Source organism: Eleutherodactylus coqui, chromosome 1, assembly GCF_035609145.1.
Source record: "Eleutherodactylus coqui strain aEleCoq1 chromosome 1, aEleCoq1.hap1, whole genome shotgun sequence".
Classification (NCBI taxonomy): Eukaryota; Metazoa; Chordata; class Amphibia; order Anura; family Eleutherodactylidae; genus Eleutherodactylus; species Eleutherodactylus coqui.
In genome coordinates this window covers 233,553,129-233,576,095 of record NC_089837.1, presented here as the reverse complement: position 1 = coordinate 233,576,095, position 22,967 = coordinate 233,553,129, and the positions used below count along the sequence as shown (strand labels likewise).

Below are 22,967 nucleotides of genomic sequence, written 5' to 3'. Positions count from 1 at the left end.
TTCAATAGAACCCATTGGTTCTTTTAGAAGCGTGCATTATGTGCGCACAAAACACACACTTGTCTGACTTAGCCCTTAAGGTGTGAATCAGAACACATTAACTGTGAACTGGAAGTGTTTATAGTACATCAACACTATAGCAAACTCTTACATCATTTTCGGATATAACTATGACTGATGCTTCATAAGTATCACTGTGGGTGCCAAGTGTTACGTATAAGATATGAAAAAAGAATTGCAGTTTTCACATTGAGAATCAAAGAATTGTTTGTTATTCACTCGACTTCCAAAGTAATGTTTCCGTTCACAGAGTCTCTAGTGTTCTGTGAAATCTTCAGTGAAATGTAACATTGGAAAAGGTTCAATTAATGAAAACTGTTCTTTAATTCTTACGTTGGAGTCTGTAACTGCACCTTAGGATGGTATGGATTAAAGTTATGGATGAAACCTGTATTCAAGGGATTTCCCATTCAGTGTTGTTTGTGGTTTTTTTCTACTTAATATGTTTGCTGAGCACACATAGATTAACGTTTATGGCTTCTAAGTGGGAGTATGAAAAAATGTTTGTGTATTCTCACTGTATAGATTTTCCTTCATTCAGGCTGTTACTGTACATGATGAAGTGCCTTCTATGCTAATAATAATGCTGTTGTGGTGACTTCACTATGGAAAGGTCGTCATGGCATCAGTGTGGATGGCACATCATCATGTAAAGAAGGAGGCATTAAGTGATGGTGGATGGCAGCAGCAAAAAAAAGGAACTATACAATGACTACAGCGCTCCCTCAAAATACCTTACTATATTAATGTATTCCTGGACAACCCTTGTGTGTTAAAACTATTTTATATTGAAACCACAACTGTATGAAAAACTGGTAATTGGTTCTAAAGCCCCAAAATGTCAACAAAGTCAGAGAAAATAAAATAAAGCAGATCAGTAATATAGATAAAATAAATGTTTACATATAAAAGTCAGAAAAGCTGCTGGAAGCTGTAAATTACTTTCTATGTAGAGGACAGGAACTCCCTCACGGTTCTGTACAGTAAACATAGCGAACTACAAAAATAAAGTGGAGGCACCCTCACCTGGTGCCCCAAGGATCAGCTCACTGTTGTATAGGTAAAGGGCAGTACTGAACATGTAGAACCGTACTGTACAATAGAGAGGTGCATGCACTTTAGAAATGCAGATGTTTTACCAGTAAAATGCTCATGTTGATTGGCTGTATTTTCCAGTAAAGTGCATTTGCCGCAGATCTGGATTGTCTGTGGCATTGTAGGTCAAGTCTGGCTTCAAGTTAAAGTGGCCCCGGAAAGATCATTGCAGGGTGAAAATATTGTATCCATATGCCATTGTAACTTTAGGGGTTACTGTACAGTGAAAAACATTTCTCATAGAAGGTCATCTGTGTGCCCAAAAAAGACAATGTATTATATAAAGGCCAATTTACTTGCAAAGATGATCACTCAATATTCGTTCAAAATATAAGGAGATTGACAGTTTTAGAGATCGTTTTGCATAAGCTGCTAATGGGCACCAATGCTCATTAGCAGCTCTTTACCTTCATTTGCATGTAAATGAGCCTCCAGGAGCTGTATGCAGAGAACAGCAGGTGGTCTGTTCTCTGCATGCAGCTCCTTTGTTCTGCTGCAGGACTGCAAGCTGAATACAATGTAATCAGCACTTTTGTGGAGAACATAGCGTGCACTCCCTGCTATTAGCTCTCCAGCCAAACAATGGATTTTATGGTCACCTAAAACTCATTCTTCGGCCGAAAAGTAAACAATGGTAGCCTTTACATACAATGATTATTGCTCTAAAGACATCGCTTGAGCTAATTTTGAGCGATAATCATTGCGTGTAAATGGGCTTTAAGTTCATGGCTGTTTTATATGTATTATGCTCAAGAACAACAAGAATGAGGATTAATGATCTCTATAAAATACTTATTAATAATTAGTAAGTGGACCATGCATATTGTATAACGTTACATTATTTAATTGGAAAGATTAGTATTCTGAGCAAAAATGTTTAGAAAATGCTAACTTTAGTTACCTAACCTAGTTATTTCATTAAAGAGTTTCATTTCTATAAAGCAGAATTTTAGTTTTTAAAATAACTTCAGGATATGGTTATGTGGCTGTGCTGAATGTGTCTTATTTGTTGAAAACATGCACCACCATATTTCTTTCTGTAAAATGCTGGTGGATATGCACACCAGTAGGAAGGAGGTGGGAAGAAGAGAAAATGATATCATGCACAACCAAAGGTCTTTTCTGATTTTCTGGGGCAGGTGGCAAAAACTGGTAAAATAAAACAAACCAATTATTTTTATTTAAAAAAACAAAGCCAGAAATTAAAAAAATACCAATTGCATCCCGCTAACTTGTCAGAAGCCCCACCACAATTCCACTAACTAGGACATGTTATATAATACAACTCAATGCACTGTGGCAGACACAAATTTTAAAAAATAACGAGTAAAAATTTGAAAAAGTCACTATTTTTAATCTTTGTCACTCTTTAAAAATCCAATAACTATAAAAAACAAATATCTCCTGTGTAAAAATAAGAAAGACATATTTTAACAAAAATGTATAAAATGTTATACCTGTTTATCCAGCACATACAGAACATCAGTAATTATTGTCTGGCCCTTAAGGCCCAAAATACATGTGCTACTAAGAAGTTGGTCATGGTCATCATATTTTTCTACATTCATTGATTATATGTTTAGAGACTCCAAGGACAGTAAAATAGGGCTGATTTTAACATTTGAATACATTGATTATATGTGTATTATGTAATGTACTGCGTGTTTATATACAATGAATGCAATAAATGGTGTTAATTTCCTTTCTTTCCTTCAGAGGTCCGGAAACTGAAGATTGAGAAAAAAGTAGAGCCCAAAAAGAAAGCACCTTCTAAAGGTAAAAAAATTACAATCTACAAAAAACATTCAGCAAATCTGTCCATATTTCACCCTTTATTTTTCATTTTCTCTTTGCTGTTTTTTATCCCCACCTTCCAATAGCTATGACTTTTTGATTTTTCCATTGACATAGCCAAATGAGAGCCTGTTTTTAATGTTAATATTCAATATACCATACAATGTACTGCAAGACCTAAAAAAATGTTTAAGCTGGGGAAAATGGAAAATAATGTAACTGTGCCATTGTTCTTTGGGTTTATTTTTTTGGAGTTCATGGTGCAATGAAAATGATTTGTTTGCTGTATTCTGCAAATAAGTACAATGAGGGTGGTGCAAAAGTTTCATCATTTTTGAAGTTTTACTATTTTTTTTCCTCTTTTAATAAAAAAATAACTTTCTGACTCTATATAGAGTGTACCCACATTTTTTTTTTACTTTTCCACTTATCGGGCTGTGTGAGGGTTTGATGGAGAGCTGCAGTTTATATGAGTAACATTTTGACTACTTAGGTGTTTTTGATCACTTCAATTATTTTGAGAGGTGGAGGGGCCAAAAAAAGCAATTTTGGGATTTTCTCATTTTTTATTTAGTGTTCACTTTCCTGAATAAATAATGTGATATTTTTTAAAGTTCAGACTTTTACAGGCATAGCAGTAAAACATAAATTAGAATTTTTTTATAGTTTTTATTTCCTGAAGAACAGGAAAAGGTTTTTTTATACTCCTAATATTATAGTTTATTTTAATATTTAAAAAGATTATTTTACAAGTTTTTTTTCAGTCTTGAGTTTGTGGTTTTTTTTTTATTGCTTGTATAATATACTACAATACTTCTGTATTGCAGTATATTGTCATTTTTATGTTAGCCTTTTCAGCCCTTCCACGAGCTTTACTTAATAGGCATAACTGCATGACATCCCAGGAAGCCTTCACTAGCCCTTATGATTATGGGATCGAAGAGCTCCCCTTTCAGTTTAACAGCTTAAATTATGTGGTCAACGTTGACCACGATATCTCAGTGGTTAAGTAGCCAGGATCAGAGCTAGCTGGAGGGTGTGTAGTAAGGCTCCTCTCCTAAAGGGTCATGAAAGGGTTAAGTTTGTGAAGGACTTACAGTCTGTGGCAATGTTTCAATCAAGGTGTGTTGTCTCGTGATGTATTGCCCTCCTTTTTCTTAAGTGTAAAATAGTATTGTTGGTAAGCAAGATATCATCTAAATGATGCAACATAGTAGATATTGTATTGCTAAGCTTGTTTTTCTCTATCCTTTTTTATTTTAAGGCTTCCTGTCAATAATTAAAAATGGCTGCCTTCATGTGTATCAAAAGTTAAATGAAACAGCAGCAAATATACACAAAACTCTTGCGTATGAAATACTCCAGCAAGTAAAGGTGCATTTACATGGGACGATCTATCGGGCAACAGATGTCTGTCCATGTGCTTTTATACAGGAACAAGCATCACTGACTGAATGGAGGCCGAGGCTCATTCCAGCCCGTCCACCTCCATTCACAGTAAGCAGGCAGTTGTTTATAAGTGAATGACTGTTTGTTTACACTGAATGCATGCATGAACGACGAATGAGAAGTGAACGGCTTTTCATTCCTCATTCAGTCGGTGTATGCATTTACAGCGAATGTAAATGCACCATAACTTTTACAAACTGGGAAAATTTAAAGATGATGGCCAACTACGTTGTAGGTTGTGTTCAAAGCTGTATTTCAGCAAATAATCAAGTGAAACCAAAAAAAAAGGAGCTGCAAAAATACTTAAAGAGAACACAAGTAAACAGAGACCCCATCAAACAATCCAGTTACTGGCAAGGATGTACTGTTTGTTATTGTAACTGAGGTTGCAGAGGACCCATCACCTCTCCTCATATGCCTGTTCTAGTAAATATTTGTATTATCAATGAAATGACATCCATTCTCATAATTCTGCGCTGCGTCTTTCCTCTGTTATTTTTCTATAAATTTAGGAATAAATTGACAATTTAGTTTCTCCATCCTCCTTCTCACCAAGTGTGCTCATACACAGTGTGACACACTTAGTGCTAATTGTGCAGAGTCACAGTGTTTAGGATCACATTCCCTGCTGGGAACACCCACTTGTCAATTAATTAACTTTGCAAATAGTCCTGATTAAAACATTGATTGCCACTAGAGATGAGCGAACGTACTCGTAACGAGTACTTACGCACCCGAGTACCGCCATTTTCGAGTACTTCAGTACTCGGGCGTAAAGATTCGGGGGGCGCCGGGGGGCGGGGAGAGGCGCGGCGGTGCGGGGGGGAGCAGCGGGGCACAGGGGGGAGCCCTCTCTCTCTCCCTCTCCCCCCCAGTCCCCACTGCTACCCCCCGTGCCGCCACGGCGGCCCCCGAATCTTTACGCCCGAGTACTGCAGTACTCGAAAATGGCGGTACTCGGGTGCGTAAGTACTCGTAACGAGTACGTTCGCTCATCTCTAATTGCCACACTAGAAATAAAAATTCCTTGAAGCCACAGTGCTTTCTGTGTGTCACGGCGCCTTCGCATGGGTGATACGATTTTCGGCTGCACGTGTCTTATGAGGGAGAGCCAGCCACGACCAAGTCGCGGCTGCATCTCTTGTTTTATCTCCTGTTCACACGGCTGGGGCTGTGACGTATATAGGCTGCAAACCGGAATACCATTGAGTGGGGGTAGAGAGTTTAGATCTGCTAAACTTCCTGCCCCTAACCTCCCTCTCTCTGCCTCTTGCCAGCTGCCAGCAAGGGGAGGGGGTGGGATGAAGCGGGGAGCTAGCATGTTAAACTCCTGCCCCTCTCTGCTCCTTCCTGGCTGCCAACAAGGGGAGGGGGTGAGACTGGGCGGAAGCTAGTGTGCTAATATCCCACCCTGTCCCACTCCCTCCCTTTGCTGGAAGCCAGTGGAAGGGGGTGGAAGGGGTGGAAAGGGGGAGGGAAAGGGCAGGGAGTTTAGCAGAGCTGCTGCTAAACTCCCTCCAACCTCCCTTTTCCGGCAGCTCCCAAAGGAGTCTATGGAACCAGCCGCCATATTCCAGCCAAAGATAAGTCCAGACCTATCTTTTCAGATAGCGCAAAAGCGGGCGGCCCTATTTTTTCCATCTGACAGATTTTACGCCCCCCAAAATCACACATTTGAACAAATGCATTGAAATCCAGTGCTTCAGATGGTCACAATTTTCGGCCAACGCTTTATCGTGGCAAAATTGCCGCGATAAAACACCAGTGTGAATAAAGCCTGAGTTATATGCAACTTATGTCATTGCCAATGTAAAGAAATGGGCTCTAAACTAGCGTGAGAATAAAAGAATATCAAAATATTTTGTATCTACAGCTTACGTTTTTCTATGGTTCCAGACAACAAAAAAACTAGCACAGTATGAACTTACAATCATACATCTTTTCATCTGTCTCCTACTTTCTACTAATTTTACAGGATGAATCTTAGCTAGAAAATGGAATGGATGGCTGCAGGATCAGACTAAACACAATCTGTCTTTGTTATTGCTCGCTCAAAGTGTTCCTTTAAAACAGTTTATTCCTTTTCATTGTCATAAAAGTAATTGAGGTTTTAGTTAGATTTTGTCCTTGTTCAAAACAAATAGGAAAATCAGCTTTAACCACTTTATACGAATCTAGGAGCATCTCTTTCACCAAATAAGCGTAAGGTTGTGCAGTAAAAGCCTAGTAAAACCTACTGTCCTATTTACCACTTATCTCTAATAAAAGTTAACCTGCTTCCATATCCCTGAGTGTCAATAATACAATCACTTACAAGTAACTTGACTCAAGGGATGTAATGGCAGTTAACCTCCTTCCGCTTCTCTAGAACATATGGTAAACAGTATAGAGAAACCCCTCAGTATACAGAATCCCCATAACAGTTTAACATAGTAAGGCCTTGTTCAGACCAACGTGTTTTTAGCGCAGAATAGGCACGCAAAAAGATCGCTTCTATAAGAACCAATGCTTCCCTATAGAAGTGTCACATGAACGGTTTTTAGACAGGCGAAATACTCACACCTGCCAAAGATAAGACATGTGGGTGCAACACGCATCTAAGGTCTTCTCCTGTGAAAAGACAGGACCTGGCCTATCTTTGGTGCATGTTTGATAGACTCCTGTGGGAGCTGGAAAACACGCACCACGCACCTCCAATCGTAGGAACAGGCTACTTCACAGAGCTTGAATTCACCCATTCACAGGATCTTTAGAGCAGGATAGAAGTGATCTTTTTGCGCGCCTATTCTGCGCAAACAGCACGCTCGTCTGAACGAGGCCTAATAGAGATTCATGGTCAATAATTTCAGGTGTAAGAATTAGAGAAACGTAATGCAGCATCAAATAGTTGAGGCATTGGTCATACTGCAGATTAATCCCCTTTGTCATTACTAATTGTGCTTATGTTCTGCTTTATTGTATTGCTATGTTCTATTTTTCCTTAATTAAAGAGCCAGTATCATTATTCTTCATAGTTTTACTGTGATTTGTCCTATGGGTCATTTAAAGTCATTCAGATAATATGCTGTACATATTCTATATTCATAGTTCTATATAAAGCTCAGTACAGAGACAGACAGAAAGAAAATACAACAATACGCCATTCAAGAAACAGTGAAGATTTTAAGATAAATTAAGTTTTCTGGGAGAAAATATATGTTCTGCCATTGTATAAAACATCAGTGTGATTTGTAAAGATTTCTTTATCAGGACCTTTGCTATTGTGCTGATTTAATTGTCTTGGAACTCCTCAGCCTGTTTGTTGTTCCCCTGAGGACACTGTAAGGTGAAACATGTCGGGTGGCTATAGGTTAGACTTTTAATAGGGTTCTGATGGCGCTGACCTACTAATTTCTACATAGGCTTTTGGAAGTTGGCCTTCGAAGCCTATGTTCAAGCATATGCACAATTACACACACAATACTGTTTGAGGACTACTGGTCACACTATATTGTCACCACCATTTGCTCCTTTTTTTTATAATACTTTTTGACGTTGTCCTTGTCCGTTTTTGAATAATAAAGCACTTATATTTTAGGGGATTTTACCTTTTTGCCTTTGACAATTAGAATTATGTTTATATAACCCGGGTATTCCCAGGGCAATCTTACAATATATTCCATAAACAATAAATAAGCCTAAAAGAATATGTGATAGCCAATCTGGAAGTCTCATAACCTGGTCATGCCTGGAAACACCCTCTCTCCATTGTTTCCTTGACTCACAACAACTTAACTGCTTCACTCTTCTCTTCATCTGTGCAGCATCTGCTCTACAGATCTTTACATAGCCCTTTAGGGCTCAGTCAGACAGGCGTTTTTTGCTGCATATGTTACTTGCGTTTGCAATCTGCATCTATTAGAACCAATGCTTTTCAATGGCAGCGGTCATATGCCCAATATCTACCTGCGCACAAAAATGCGCGGCAATAAATATAGGGCAGCGGATTTTAAAACACAAATAACTGCTGTATTCCGAATTTTTTGGACGTGCAACCCCTGGAGGCTGTGGCGGCCCCATTGCATGCAGTGAAGATCGCCATCCTCTGCCAGAGCTGTGACAGCTGTGGCTGATGATTTCTTCATCTCCGTAGTCAGTCCCCTCATCACTGAACACTGACAGCATTGTCACAGTGTCCAGTGACAAGGGGACTCCCCACAGAGATAAAGAAATCCCTTGCCATGGCTGTGTCAGAGGACCGCAATGCTATCACATTGAATTCAGTGGACACTACAGAGGGCTCCATTGAAAGCAGTGAGATGCTGGCAGCCCCCGCAGTCATTTTCGGGGAAGGGCTTTAAATATAACCTCTTCCCTGAAAATCATCCCTAGAATGTGTAAAAAATAATATATACTCACCTCTCCAGTGCAGCGGAGCTCAGGTGTGCCCAGCCATGTCTTCTCCTGAACTGCTCTGAAGTGCTGTCAGCAGCAGGGGTTTAAAATCCCCGCCTGCTGAATGGGCTGCCTCTAATTGGCTGAGCACTGTGACCAATCAGATTCAGCACTCAAGCATTGAATGACAGCTGAGCGCTATCTGTGGTTGGTCCCTGCGCTCAGCCAATCAGACACAGCACTTAGCCATTCATTGAATTATTTATTTATTTATTTTCTTAATCCCCACAGGGGACAACAACTCGTGATACTTTGATCACTCCTGCAGTATTATGTCATTCCATAGCATTACATCATATTGCTATCGGGCAGGCAGTGTATCAAGCCACCCCACAGGGATGGCTTGATGGGCATTCTGCCATGACAGCCCTGGGGCCTTTTAGAAGACCCCCAGCTGCCATGACACCTACACGGCTCCCTGCAATCTCATCGCGAAGGGCTGTACGGGACCCCCAAATTGATACTGACATTTAAAAGGTTAACAGGTCTGATCAGCCATGCGGCTCAATTGAGCTGTTGCTGCCGGCTGTAAGAAACAGACGGCACGCGGGATATATGAAGAGAGATCGCCACTGCATTACTGCTTTTAAAATGGCACCATCCAGCATTTAAAACATACCTCACCTGCTTTGGACATCAGTGGTGACATGCTAGTTCGATCACCAAGGTAAGGGAAGCACTTTACTAACAGTCCCCTGATCTTCTGGGCCAGTAATGTGCTAGTAGTGTCACCACCTGCATCATAGAGGGACGTGTCTTCTGCTACTGGTGTTCTGAGCCCCTATCAGTGTCTCTTCCCGACCTTGTCACCCAAGGGAGCATGGCTTGCAAGTAGTAGCTTATCAGGCTTTCAGTAGCTCTCTGCTCTAACTACTAAAGAAGGGTTTTATTCAGTGTAGAGGTTGGAACTTCTAGGGCATATGGAAAAGGATTGTCAAAGGTGAACATGCATATTACGCGTGCAAAAGTTGTGCCTGTCAAACACACTGGATGGCACCCATTTATTTCAATGGGTTTGATCACATGAGCATATTTAGCACAAGTATTTCATTCATGAAAAAATATGCATGTTCTATTGTTGTGCATATTGCACATGTAAATAGCACATATTACACTACTTAATCTTAATTGCCCATTGCAATCAGTTGGAACACTGTGTTGTTTTTTATGCATGCAAATACGCAGGACACGCTTGCAAAAAATGCAGTAAAATATGCACACATGCAAAAATGCAATGCTCATTGGGCAAATGTGTGCATAAATACGCTTACACCCATGTGAAGCCGGCCTTAATCTAAAATATTTTTGCTAGTGCTATTGACTTGTATCATTCAAACAGGTAAATAATATACTAGCAAATAGTATTTCTACTGACTCATACCAGTGAATGAATTAGAATGATCATTGCAGTCATGCCAGAATGTGAGAACCTACTAAAAAAATTTTTTTCCAAAAGAGCCCTATAGATAAATCAATGGTGACTTAGCTCGTTTCTAATCAACCCATAAGCACTGCAATCATGTTGAGTACTTGTGAATCATAGTTCTGTTGTATTGTAAAATAATAGCTGATTGCAATTCTAAATGCCAAATAAACCCTCAAAAGCTGTTAAATCTATTTACTTATTTACTGTAGCTGCTGAAAAAGAAAAGCTTGATACAAAGACAAAACCAGAAAAAAAGGTGTCAGCCAGAGGTAAGTAGATACAATGCACATCTTTTCTTGTAGATATTGGATGGTTTAAGTTGGTTCCACTCAACCTTAAGGCCTCATTCAGACGAGCATGTATATGCATGCACATATGTGCGCACAAAACTGCGCATCCATGGATGTGGCAAAACACGCGTGAATGAAGGTTTGTGCCCATTGCTTTCAATGGGGCTGCCGCTAGTCACCTTTCCGGCTCTGTTGGGGCTCAGGTGTGTCTAGCTGCTTGTCTCCCTGCACTGCTCTGAAGCTCTTTCAGCAGGCAGGGATTTTAAATCCCTGCCTGCTGAAAGGGTTGCGTCTGATAGGCTGAGCGCTCAGCCAATCACAGGCAGTGCTCAGCCCTTCATTGAATGACATGCGGGGCGCTGCCTGTGATTGGCTGAGCGCTCAGCCAATCAGACACAGCCCTTTATGCGCCTGAGCCTTGACAGTGGCGGAGAGGGGAGTATATATTTTTTAGGGAAGGGCTTATATTTAAAGCTCTTCCCCAAAAATCACTACAGGGGTTGCCGGAAGCCCATTGCTTTCAATGGAGCCACCGGCAGCAGTGGTGGCCCCATTGAAAGCAATAGGAGAACATTGCGATCGTCTGCCATAGGAGATTCTTTACTCCCTGCTGGGAGTGCCATCGTTACTGAACACTGTAGCAATGCACTGATTGTTTTGTCTTAACATTTTCTTTCTTCCTTGTATTCTTATCCTATAATTAAGAATGTTTCTTTGGTACAGGTTGTCTATACTAAAACCTCTGGTTTTGTTCCCATAGGACAGGGACTAAAAAATGATCAGCAGCAACTTTACATGGGGAAATAAAATGAATGACTGAACAAACATGTGTTCCTGATCGTGTACCTCTGTCAATGCACTTTTAGCAAATTTTGACATATCATAGGAACATATCAAAAGTTTTGATCAGTGAGACTCCTCATGCTGAGATTTGCACCTATCTTTTCGATGTCTCTGCTTGCTAGCAGAAGATGGACTCATAGATATTCATAGGGACATATGAAGAGTTTATTGAAAGTGCAGTTACAGTTTAAGACATGCACGCACAAAAAACACGCTCGTGTGAAGCCACCCTAAGTGAAATCACTTCTGCAGCTTATTTTTAGTCCCATTTGACTCTCTGGGGGCGTAGTAGTAGGTACAGTTGCACCCATGTTGAGCAATATGGGGACATCCTCTTATATACACTTTAAAAGAATCCCTGTCATCATCTATTCAAAGGCAAATGTGTAGTTGACAGCACTGTTTCCATTAAGCACAGTCATCTGGAAATGATAATGTTAAAATCCTCTTAAATTTTTCTTTTAATGTTTTGCTATTCTATATCTTGCAAAGTTAGAGGGAACATTGCTTGACAGATCTATCATAAGACACTGCAACTGCTACGAAGCTCGTAGTTTATGTTTTATAACTAGATCACCTTATAAAAAGCTTTAAAAATCTACAATGGTTTTCGCCCTACTTCTACTGTCACCTATAAACAGTGTGTACTATGCCTTTTTATCATTTGTGCAGTAGCTTTCAATATTTAACAGCCTCATTATAACCTCTGACTTCTCTTTTTTTTTTGCTATTGAACTATTTTCATCGAGCTGTGATCATAATATTAAGACTGAGATGAAATGTACTATATAGTGCATGGGTGTATAAGTCAGAAAATTGAATGCAAAAATAAGCTGTATATGACAAATACAAGAGCTCAGGTAAGCAATCTGTGCGTCCTGGAAATCATATGAAGCATGCCATATAGACAGGGATTTTTACTTCACGCAAGTATGATTGACAGGTATAATTACTGTGCGGAGGCCATTAGGACATGAGCAATCTTTAGATTTCTTCAACTAACATGGTGCTTATTATCGCTATATCTGCTGTATTTTAGCTATACCAAAAGAAACACAAAAGAAGGAGAAGGCTGAAAAGAAACCTGTAGCCAAAGGTTAGTAGCTGGCAATATCATGTGCTATGAAAACTGCCTGTGTCAGTTTCCCATGTTCTGCAAATATATTTTATATTAGAACTAAAATCTAATACAGTGACATTTTTCTAATCTGACACTTTATAACTAGAGATGAGCGAGTATACTCGCTAAGGCACATTACTCGAGCGAGTAGTGCCTTAGCCGAGTATCTCCTAGCTCGCCTCTAAAGATTCGGGGGCCGGCGCCGGTGACAGGTGAGTTGCGGCAGGGAGCAGGGGAGAGAGGGAGAGAGGGAGAGAGAGATCTTCCCCCCATTCCTCCCCGCTCTCCCCCGCCGCTCCCCGCCCCCCGAATCTTTAGAGACGAGCAGGGAGATACTCGGCTAAGGCACTACTCGCTCAAGTAATGTGCCTTAGCGAGTATACTCGCCCAACTCTATTGTTATGCCATCCAGTAATCCAGAATATTTGATCTCCCAGTGCCTATCCATTTCACCAAGGGGATTGGCAACTTTCCTTATAAATACATGTCAACCAGTGATGAAAAGTTGTAAAGATTACTAATACAGGGAACTCTCAAGATACAATGGCCTCAGGAAAAGTGTTGAGCAATTAGTAGGATAATCAGTTTGTGTTGGTATCGAGTCTATTTAACAAAAATCATTGTGAATCGAGATGGTCAATTCCGACTCCCGTTAAAGTCATTGAGAGTAAAAATCAGGTTCACTAATTCGCCATCCAAAATATTCCTGATGCAGCCAAATCCACCCAAATTGCATGGAAATACAGTCACACATCTGGGGATCACTATGCTCCTCCCCAAAATTGGTAAAAATAGTGTACAGTGGTGTAGTGGTCACTCGTAGTACATGGGTGTCACTAAAAACAAAAGAAGGCCCACATAGGGTCTACTAGATACAAAATTGTGCAAGTGTGGTGCTTGTTTTAAAATAAATTTCTAAGGAATAATACTTCCAGAATAACAGAACACCCAAGTATGGACTCACTCCAAGGAACAGCTGTAAAGCTACCAAAACTTTTGCTAAGCAAGACAGTTGTGGTGTGTATTTTAAAAACAATGCCATAACGTTTGAAAAGGACACACAAAAAAACAATCCAACCTTATCCTTAAGAGCAGAAATGATCTTCCTTTGGAAACCCTCACATGTCTTCCACCCTTTAAAAAATAAATTGATAGCCTTTCTTCTGGACACAACCAAAGCCCTAATTCCGCTACACTGGCTGCAGAAGACACCCCCTACCATATCCCAATGGAGAGAGAAAGCGAATATGTTATGCAACATGGAAGAACTCCTGAGCTGGTCTACAGGCACTCACGACAAGTTCCTCCAGATCTGGTCCCCATGGAGAAACTTGACACATAATCCCTAAAGCAAGAGATGCCCCAAAAAGATTATTATTAAAACACCATGATCCCACCCTCGGAGGGAATTGCTCTGCATGGGACAACTCCCATTAAAACATCGAGCTTATGGAGACCTCGAACGTTCAGCGCTTAATAGAGATGCACGAGCACCAAAATGCTCGGGTGCTTGTTACTCGAGACGAACATTTCGTGATGCTCGAGGGTTCGTTTCGAGTAACGAACCCCATTGAAGTCAATGGGCGACCCGAGCATTTTTGTATATCGCCGATGCTCGCTAAGGTTTTCTTTTGTGAAAATCCGGGCAATACAAGAAAGTGATGGAAACGACACAGAAACGGATAGGGCAGGCGAGGGGCTACATGTTGGGCTGCATCTCAAGTTCTCAGGTCCCACTATTAAGCCACAATAGCCGCAAGAGTGCCCCCCCCCCTCCCAACAATTTTTACTTCTGAAAAACCCTTATTAGCAAGGCATACCTTAGCTAAGCACCACACTACCTCCAACAAAGCACAATCACTGCCTGCATGACACTCCGCTGCCACTTCTCCTGGGTAACATGCTGCCCAACCCCCCCGCATGACCCAGTGTCCACAGCGCACACCAAAGTGTCCCTGCGCAGCCTTCAGCTGCACTCATGCCACACGCTGGCCTCATAGCCACACCACCCTCATGTCTATTTATAAGTGCGTCTGCCATGAGGAGGAACTGCAGGCACACACTGCAGAGGGTTGGCACGGCCAAGCAGCGACCCTCTTTAAAAGGGGCGGGGCGATAGCCCACAATGCTGTACAGAAGCAATGAGAAATCCAATCCTGTGCCACCTCCATCAGGAGCTGCACACGTGGGCATAGCAATGGGGAACCCATGTGCCACACACTATTCATTCTGTCAAGGTGTCTGCATGCCCCAGTCAGACCGGGTTTTTTTATAAATAGTCACAGGCAGGTACAACTCCGCAATGGGAATTCCGTGTGCACCCACAGCATGGGTGGCTCCCTGGAACCCACCGGCGGTACATAAATATATCCCATTGCATTGCCCATCACAGCTGAGGTAACGTCAGGTTTAATGCAGGTGGGCTTCGGCCCACACTGCATGCCCCAGTCAGACTGGGGATTCTTTAGAAGTGGACACATGCAGTTACAACTCCGTGTGGACCGACAGCATGGGTGGGTCCCAGGAAGCCACCGGCGGTACATAAATATATCCCATTGCATTGCCCAGCACAGCTGAGGTAACGTCCGATTAAATGCAGGTGGGCTTCGGCCCACACTGCATGCCCCAGTCTGACCAAGATTTTTAATACATAGACACTGGCAGGTACAACTCCCTAATGTGAAGTCCCTGTGGACCCACGGCATGGGTGGCTCCCTGGAACCCACCGGCGATACATAAATATATCCCATTGCAGTGCCCTGGACAGCAAAGCTAACGTCAGGTTTAACGCAGGTGGGCTTCGGCCCACACTGCATGCCCCAGTCAGACTGGGGTTCTTTATAAGTAGACACATGCAGTTACAACTCCGTGTGGACCGACAGCATAGGTGGGTCCCAGGAAGCCAGCGGCGGTACATAAATATATCCCATTGTAGTGCCCTGGACAGCAAAGCTAACGTCAGATTAAATGCAGGTGGGCTTCGGCCCACACTGCATGCCCCAGTCAGACTGGGTTTTTTTATAAGTAGACACAGGCAGGTACAACTCCCTATTGTAAAGTCCGTGTGGACCGACAGCATGGGTGGGTCCCAGGAAGCCACCGGCGGTACATAAATATATCCCATTGCAGTGCCCTGCTCAGCAGAGCTAACGTCACATACAATACAGGTGTGCTTCGGCCCACAGTGCATGGCCCAGTCAGAGTGGTAATATGTACCTTAACAGTAACCGCGTTGGTGGGAATGTGGTGGAGACTGCGGACCTAGTAGCGCGGTTTTATTTAGTTGGTTTTCGGAATGTGGCCAGGATTAAGTGGGCCGTGGCAGGGGGATGGTGGGGGGGGCTCTCTTGTTGTGTCGGTAAAAGTGAAATTCTTGGACTGCCACCAGACGGACCTATGCAAAGGTATGTGCCAAGAATGTTTTCATTGTTGGAGGAGGAGGGGGATGTTTTTGAGGCACTACGTGTCCGTGGTTATATGCACCTTAACAGTAACCGCTTTGGTAGGAAATGGCCTCGCCACCATCATGTCTTTGGGAAGCCTCCGTTTCCACACCCCAGTGACATAGCATTAGCAGCGGTATAGGTAGAGCCCAGAATTAGTAATATTTCAGTGGTAGCATTAGGGACAGGCCCCAGTAACATATCACTAGCAGCATTATAGGGGGAGCACAGTATTAGTTCCATTTCAGTAGCAGTAGCAGTCCAGACAGGCCCCAGTAACAATTCCGAAACAGCAGCATAGGGGGAGCACAGTATTAGTTCCATTTCAGTAGTAGTAGCAGTCAAGACAGGCCAAAGTAACATTCCCGTTGCAGCAGTTTAGGGAGATAACAGTCTCTTGCACATTTCAGTAGTTGCAGTATAGACAAGGCCCCAGTTACATTTATGTAGCAAAAGTGTAGGCCAACCCCACACACCTTGCTGTACCATGAGTGCAGGCGAAGCCCATAAAAATTACTAGGATTACACTGTAGGCGAGGGCCCGAAAAAAAATTGGTGTACCAACAGTACTAATGTACCTCAGAAAAATTGCCCATGCCCAACCAAGAGGGCAGGTGAAACCCATTAATCGCTTTGGTTAATGTGGCTTAATTTGTACCTAGGCCTGTAGGCAGCCCAGTTAAAATAAAAATTGGTTCAGGTGCAAGTTTCAACGCTTTAATGAGAATTGAAACGTATAAACATTGTTTACTAAAGTCATATGACTGAGCCTTGTGGGCCTAAGAAAAATTGCCCGTTCGGCGTGATTACGTGAGGTTTCAGGAGGAGGAGCAGGAGGAGGAGGATGAATATAATACACAGATTGATGAAGCTAAAAGGTCCCCGTTTTTGATGGTGATAGAGAACGTAGCTTCCATCCGCGGGTGCAGCCTACGTATTGCTTACGTATCGCTGCTGTCCGCTGGTGGAGAAGAGAAGTCTGGGGAAATGCAGGCTTTGTTCATCTTGATGAGTGTTAGCCTGTCGGCACTGTCGGTTGACAGGTGGGTACGCTTATCTGTGATGATTCCCCCAGCCGCACTAAACACCCTCTCTGACAAGACGCTAGCCGCAGGACAAGCAAATACCTCCAGGGCATACAGCGCGAGTTCAGGCCACGTGTCCAGCTTCAACACCCAGTAGTTGTAGGGGGCAGAGGCATCACGGAGGACAGTCGTGCGATCGGCTATGTACTCCCTCACCATCCTTTTACAGTGCTCCCGCTGACTCAGCCTTGACTGGGGAGCGGTGACACAGTCTTGCTGGGGAGCCATAAAGCTGGCAAAGGCCTTGGAGAGTGTTCCCCTGCCTGCGGTGTACATGCTGCCTGATCTCTGCGCCTCCCCTGCTACCTGGCCCTCGGAACTGCGCCTTCTGCCATTAGCACTGTCCGATGGGAATTTTACCATCAGTTTGTCCGCCAGGGTCCTGTGGTATAGCATCACTCTCGAACCCCTTTCCTCTTCGGATATGAGAGTGGAAAGGTTCTCCTTATACCGTGGGTCGAGCAGTGTGTACACCCAGTAATCCGTAGTGGCCAGAATGCGTGTAATGTGAGGGTCACGAGAAAGGCATCCTAACATGAAGTCCGCCATGTGTGCCAGGGTACCTGTACGCAACACATGGCTGTCCTCACTAGGAAGATCACTTTCAGGATCCTCCTCCTCCTCCTCAGGCCATACACGCTGAAAGGATGACAGGCAAGCAGCATGGGTACCCTCAGCAGTGGGCCAAGCTGTCTCTTCCCCCTCCTCCTCATCCTCCTCATGCTCCTCCTCCTCAACGCGCTGAGATATAGACAGGAGGGTGCTCTGACTATCCAGCGACATACTGTCTTCCCCCGCCTCCGTTTCCGAGTGCAAAGCGTCTGCCTTTATGCTTTGCAAGGAACTTCTCAAGAGGCATAGCAGAGGAATGGTGACGCTAATGATTGCAGCATCGCCGCTCACCATCTGGGTAGACTCCTCAAAGTTTCCAAGGACCTGGCAGATGTCTGCCAACCAGGCCCACTCTTCTGTAAAGAATTGAGGAGGCTGACTCCCACTACGCCGCCCATGTTGGAGTTGGTATTCCACTATAGCTCTACGCTGCTCATAGAGCCTGGCCAACATCTGGAGCGTAGAGTTCCACTGAGTGGGCACGTCGCACAGCAGTCGGTGCACTGGCAGATTAAACCGAGGTTGCAGGGTCTGCAGGGTGGCAGCGTCCGTCTTGGACTTGCGGAAATGTGCGCAGAGCCGGCGCACCTTTCCGAGCAGGTCTGACAAGCGTGGGTAGCCTTTCAGAAAGCGCTGAACCACCAAATTAAAGACGTGGGCCAGGCATGGCACGTGCGTGAGGCTGCCGAGCTGCAGAGCTGCCACCAGATTACAGCCGTTGTCACACACGACCATGCCCGGTTGGAGGCTAAGTGGCGCAAGCCAGCAGTCGGTCTGCTCTGTCAGACCCTGCAGCAGTTCGTGGGCCGTGTGCCTCTTCTCTCCTAAGCTGAGTAGTTTCAGCACGGCCTGCTGGCGCTTGCCCACCGCTGTGCTGCCACCCCGCGCGACACCGACTGGTGGCGACGTGCTGCTGCTGACACATCTTGATTGTGAGACAGAGGTTGCGTAGGAAGAGGAGGAGGAGGGTGGTTTAGTGGAGGAAGCATACACCGCCGCAGATACCAGCACCGAGCTGGGGCCCGCAATTCTGGGGGTGAGTAGGACGTGAGCGGTCCCAGGCTCTGACTCTGTCCCAGCCTCCACTAAATTCACCCAATGTGCCGTCTGGGAGATATAGTGGCCCTGCCCGCCTGTGCTTGTCCATGTGTCCGTTGTTAAGTGGACCTTGGCAGTAACCGCGTTGGTGAGGGCGCGTACAATGTTGCGGGAGACGTGGTCGTGCAGGGCTGGGACGGCACATCGGGAAAAGTAGTGGCGACTGGGAACCAAGTAGCGCGGGGCCGCCGCCGCCATCATGTTTTTGAAAGCCTCCGTTTCCACAAGCCTATACGGCAGCATCTCTAGGCTGATCAATTTGGCTATGTGCACGTTTAATGCTTGAGCGTGCGGGTGCGTGGCGGCGTACTTGCGCTTGCGCTCAAACAGTTGCACTAGCGACAGCTGGATGCTGCGCTGAGAGACATTGCTGGATGAGGCCGAGTACAGCGGAGGTGAGGGTGTGGGTGCAGGCCGGGAGACGGTCGTGCCTGTGTCCTGAGAGGGGGGTTAGATCTCAGTGGCAGGTTAGGGCACAGGGGGAGAGGCAGTGGTGCAAACCGGAGGCGGTGAACGGCCTTCGTCCCACCTTGTGGGGTGCTTGGCCATCATATGCCTGCGTATGCTGGTGGTGGTGAGGCTGGTGGTGGCTCCCCGACTGATCTTGGCGCGACAAACCTTGCACACCACAGTTCGTCGGTCGTCTGCACTCTCAGTGAAAAACTGCCAGACCTTTGAGCACCTCGGCCTCTGCAGGGTGGCATGGCGGGAGGGGGCGCTTTGGGAAACAGTTGGTGGATTATTCAGTCTGGCCCTGCCTCTACCCCTGGCCACCGCACTGCCTCTTCCAACCTGCCCTGCTGCTGCACTTGCCTCCCCCTCTGAAGACCTGTCTCAGTAGGCTTAGCAAATCAGGTGGGGTCAGTCACCTCATCGTCCAGCTGCTCTTCCTCCGAATCCTCTGTGCACTCCTCCCTCGGACTTACTGCCCTTACTACTACCTCACTGATAGACAACTGTGTCTCATCGTCATCGTCCTCCTCACCCACTGAAAGCTCTTGAGACAGTTGCCAGAAGTCCCCAGCCTCATCCCCCGGACCTGGGGAACTTTCCAAAGGTTGGGCATCGGTCACGACAAACTCCTCCGGTAGTAGAGGAACCATTGCTGCCCATTCTGGGCAGGGGCCCGAGAACAGTTCCTGGGAGTCTGCCTGCTCCTCAGAATGTGTCATTGTAATCGAGTGAGGAGGCTGGGAGGAAGGAGGAGCAACAGCCAGAGGATTCAGAGTTGCAGCAGTGGACGGCGTAGAAGTCTGGGTGCTCGATAGATTGCTGGATGCACTTTCTGCCATCCACGACAGGACCTGCTCACACTGCTCATTTTCTAATAAAGGTCTACCGCGTGGACCCATTAATTGTGAGATGAATCTGGGGACCCCTGAAACTTGCCTTTCTCCTATTCCCGCAGCAGTCGGCTGCGATACACCTGGATCAGGAGCTCGGCCTGTGCCCACACCCTGACTTGGGCCTCCACGTCCTCGCCCGCGTCCATGTCCTCTAGGCCTACCCCTACCCCTCAGCATGGTGTATTACGAGTAGAGCAGAAACAGAACGCTGTAATTAAATGTGCCGCTTATTGGCCTGTGGTTGGAGGCTGACTTCGCTTACGGAACGCACAGCAGAGCCAGGAAACAATTTTGCGCACGCCTATAATGAGACGTAGGTGCGTAGGACTGAGCTAGTGGAATTCACAGCGCAGAGGCAGTCAAGTCACCAAAGGGCAGTGGTACGCCTTAAGTATTTGGCTTCCCTTTTTTTAAATGGTGAGCTGAAACACCAGACAGATACTGTATGCAGCGTATATAATGTTTACTGTTTCCCTCTGGCGCTATCACGGCAGTGATGTAACGGAGACAGCAGAGCCAGGAAACAATTTTGCGCACGCCTGTAGTGAGACCTAGTTGCGTAGGGCTGAGCTAGTGGAATTCACAGCGCAGAAGCAGTCAAGTCGCCAAAGGGCAGTGGTACGCCTTAAGTATTTGGCTTCCCTTTTTTTAAATGGTGAGCTGAAACACCAGACAGATACTGTATGCAGCGTATATATTGTATACTCTTTCCCTCTGGCGCTATGACGGCGGTGATGTAACGGGCACAGCAGACCCAGGAAACAATTTTGCGCACGCCTGCTGTAACACTTAGCTGTGTATTAATTAGGACTACTATGCCCAGCAGACAGGCAGTACACTGAAGACGGTCACAGGCAGCCCAAAGATAGTATTTTTTCCCAATTTTTTTGAAAAAGCCCACTGCCTATATAGACAGTATATCTCTTTCACCTTTCCCACTGTCCCTGCCTCACCAGTACTGCCCCTATACTCTGTACAATGACTGCAGACTGAGGACGCAATGGTCTGCATGCCCGATATACAAAAAAAAAAAAATTGTGCAACACTGCTAAAAGCAGCCTCAACAGTACTGCACACGGTCAGATGTGGCCCTAAGAAGGACCGTTGGGGTTCTTGAAGCCTAAAATAACTCCTAACACTCTCCCTATAGCAGCAGCAGCAGCAGCATCAGCAGCACTTTCCCTGATCTCTGTCAGAATGCATGTGTGGCGAGCCGCGGGCGGGGCAGATTTTAATACTCGGGTGACACCTGATCTCCCCAGCCACTCACTGCAGGGGGGTGGTATAGGGCTGGAACGTCACAGGAGGAAGTTGTAATGCCTTCCATGTCTTTCTATTGGCCAGAAAAGCGCACTAATGTCTCAGAGATGAAAGTGAAAGTAACTCGAACACCGCGTGGTGCTCCTCTCGCGTAACGAGCATCTCGAACACCCTAATACTCGAACGAGCATCAAGCTCGGACAAGTACGCTCACTCATCTCTAGCGCTTAACCTAGGCTTGGGAACATTGACAGATTTAATGCCCCGCTGTTCCGGAGGAGGTAAGACTCTTCAGATATATGTTCAGGGGTCGCATCCCTTGCCTACCTACCAGCCCCCCTATCCCCTCTTCCCCACACCCCCATCTTTTTACCTACCCCCGAGTTATAGACACTTGTTATAAGTTTGAATTAAGCAGATTCTTAGAAAATGATGTCCATCAACATGATTATAATTGTAAAACTGCTGATAGATTTCACGTTAAAATGAGTAACTATCGCTATGTCTCCTATCTCAATGCAACATTTTCTGTATGGATCATCTATGAAAATTCAATAAAAATTTGATTTAAAAAAAAAAAAAAAAAGGACACAATCTACAAAGTGAACAGAACAGCCAAGCATGGGCCTTCTGCAAAGAAAATCTGTAGAGTTACGGCGTTTCTTGTGCTTTACAAAATTTTTGTTTTGGGAGAATGAGGTGGAGGAAACATGGCAGAGGTAGGAGAAAGAGAGCGGCAACAGCTCCACTATCATCAGCAGCAACAGCACCTCGATGCACTGAAAAATTTCTAAATGAAGAGAAGTAGAAAAAAACAAAATTCTCTGACTGTGGGAGTGGGGTGAGGGGGGTTTGTTTTTATGGCATACAGACAACAGCAAAAATGACATGATAACTATATTCTATCATTCAGTTCAATTATGACAATACCAGACTAATGTAGTTTTATTTTGCAGTACTAATTTTAAAAAATAAAATATTTTTGAAAAAACATAAAATTATTTTCTGCCACCTTCTGATAGTCATAACTTTTTTATTTTTCCATCAACTTAGTTGTGTGATGGCGTGTTGTTTATGGGAAGTCCTGTAGTTTCTACTAGTATTATTTTGGAGTGCATACAACCTTTTTATTACCGTATATACTTAAGTATAAGCCGAGTTTTTCAGCACATTTTTTATGCTGAAAAATTTCCCCCCCCCCTCGACTTATACTTGAGCTGGTGCTCGATAAATAGAGTTGAGCGAGCATATTCGATAAGGCAAACTATTCGATATGGCGTGGGTGACAGGTGAGTTGTCTCCCCGCCCCCTGCCGGCACCCGAATCTTTAGAGACGAGTGGGCAGGTACTCGAATAAGGCATTACTTGCTCTAGTAGTTTGCCTTATCGAGTATGCTCGCTCATCTCTATCGATAAACCAATCACAGCAATTTAGTGATGTCATTCACTGAATGGCTGTGAATGATAGAGCGCCGGCTGTGAGTGGCTGGCGCTCAATCCAATCACAGCACTTACTTACACAGCGCTGACGATGGGGGAATTTAAAGCCGAGCAGGGAGATGACAGCAGGGAGAATTCCCATTACTCAGTACCATTAATTTGTAATGTACCA

At 44.5% G+C, this 22,967-nt stretch overlaps 1 protein-coding gene across 26 annotated transcripts in view; it reads left to right on the top strand.

Moving 5' to 3' along the window:
* TRDN (triadin) overlaps positions 1 to 22,967 on the top strand; it is a 630,780-nt gene that overhangs the window by 120,612 nt on the left and 487,201 nt on the right. For 25 of the 26 annotated variants that reach the window (XR_010793132.1, XM_066606567.1, XM_066606610.1 and 22 more), the window contains 3 exons: positions 2,872 to 2,931; positions 10,468 to 10,527; positions 12,431 to 12,487. Coding sequence is in view for 25 of the 26 variants with exons in the window: in XM_066606567.1 (XP_066462664.1) it covers positions 2,872 to 2,931; positions 10,468 to 10,527; positions 12,431 to 12,487 (177 nt within the window). In the remaining variant the exon portion in view is untranslated. The remainder of the gene's footprint in view (positions 1 to 2,871; positions 2,932 to 10,467; positions 10,528 to 12,430; positions 12,488 to 22,967) is intronic. The other variant, XM_066606627.1, reaches the window with a different exon arrangement.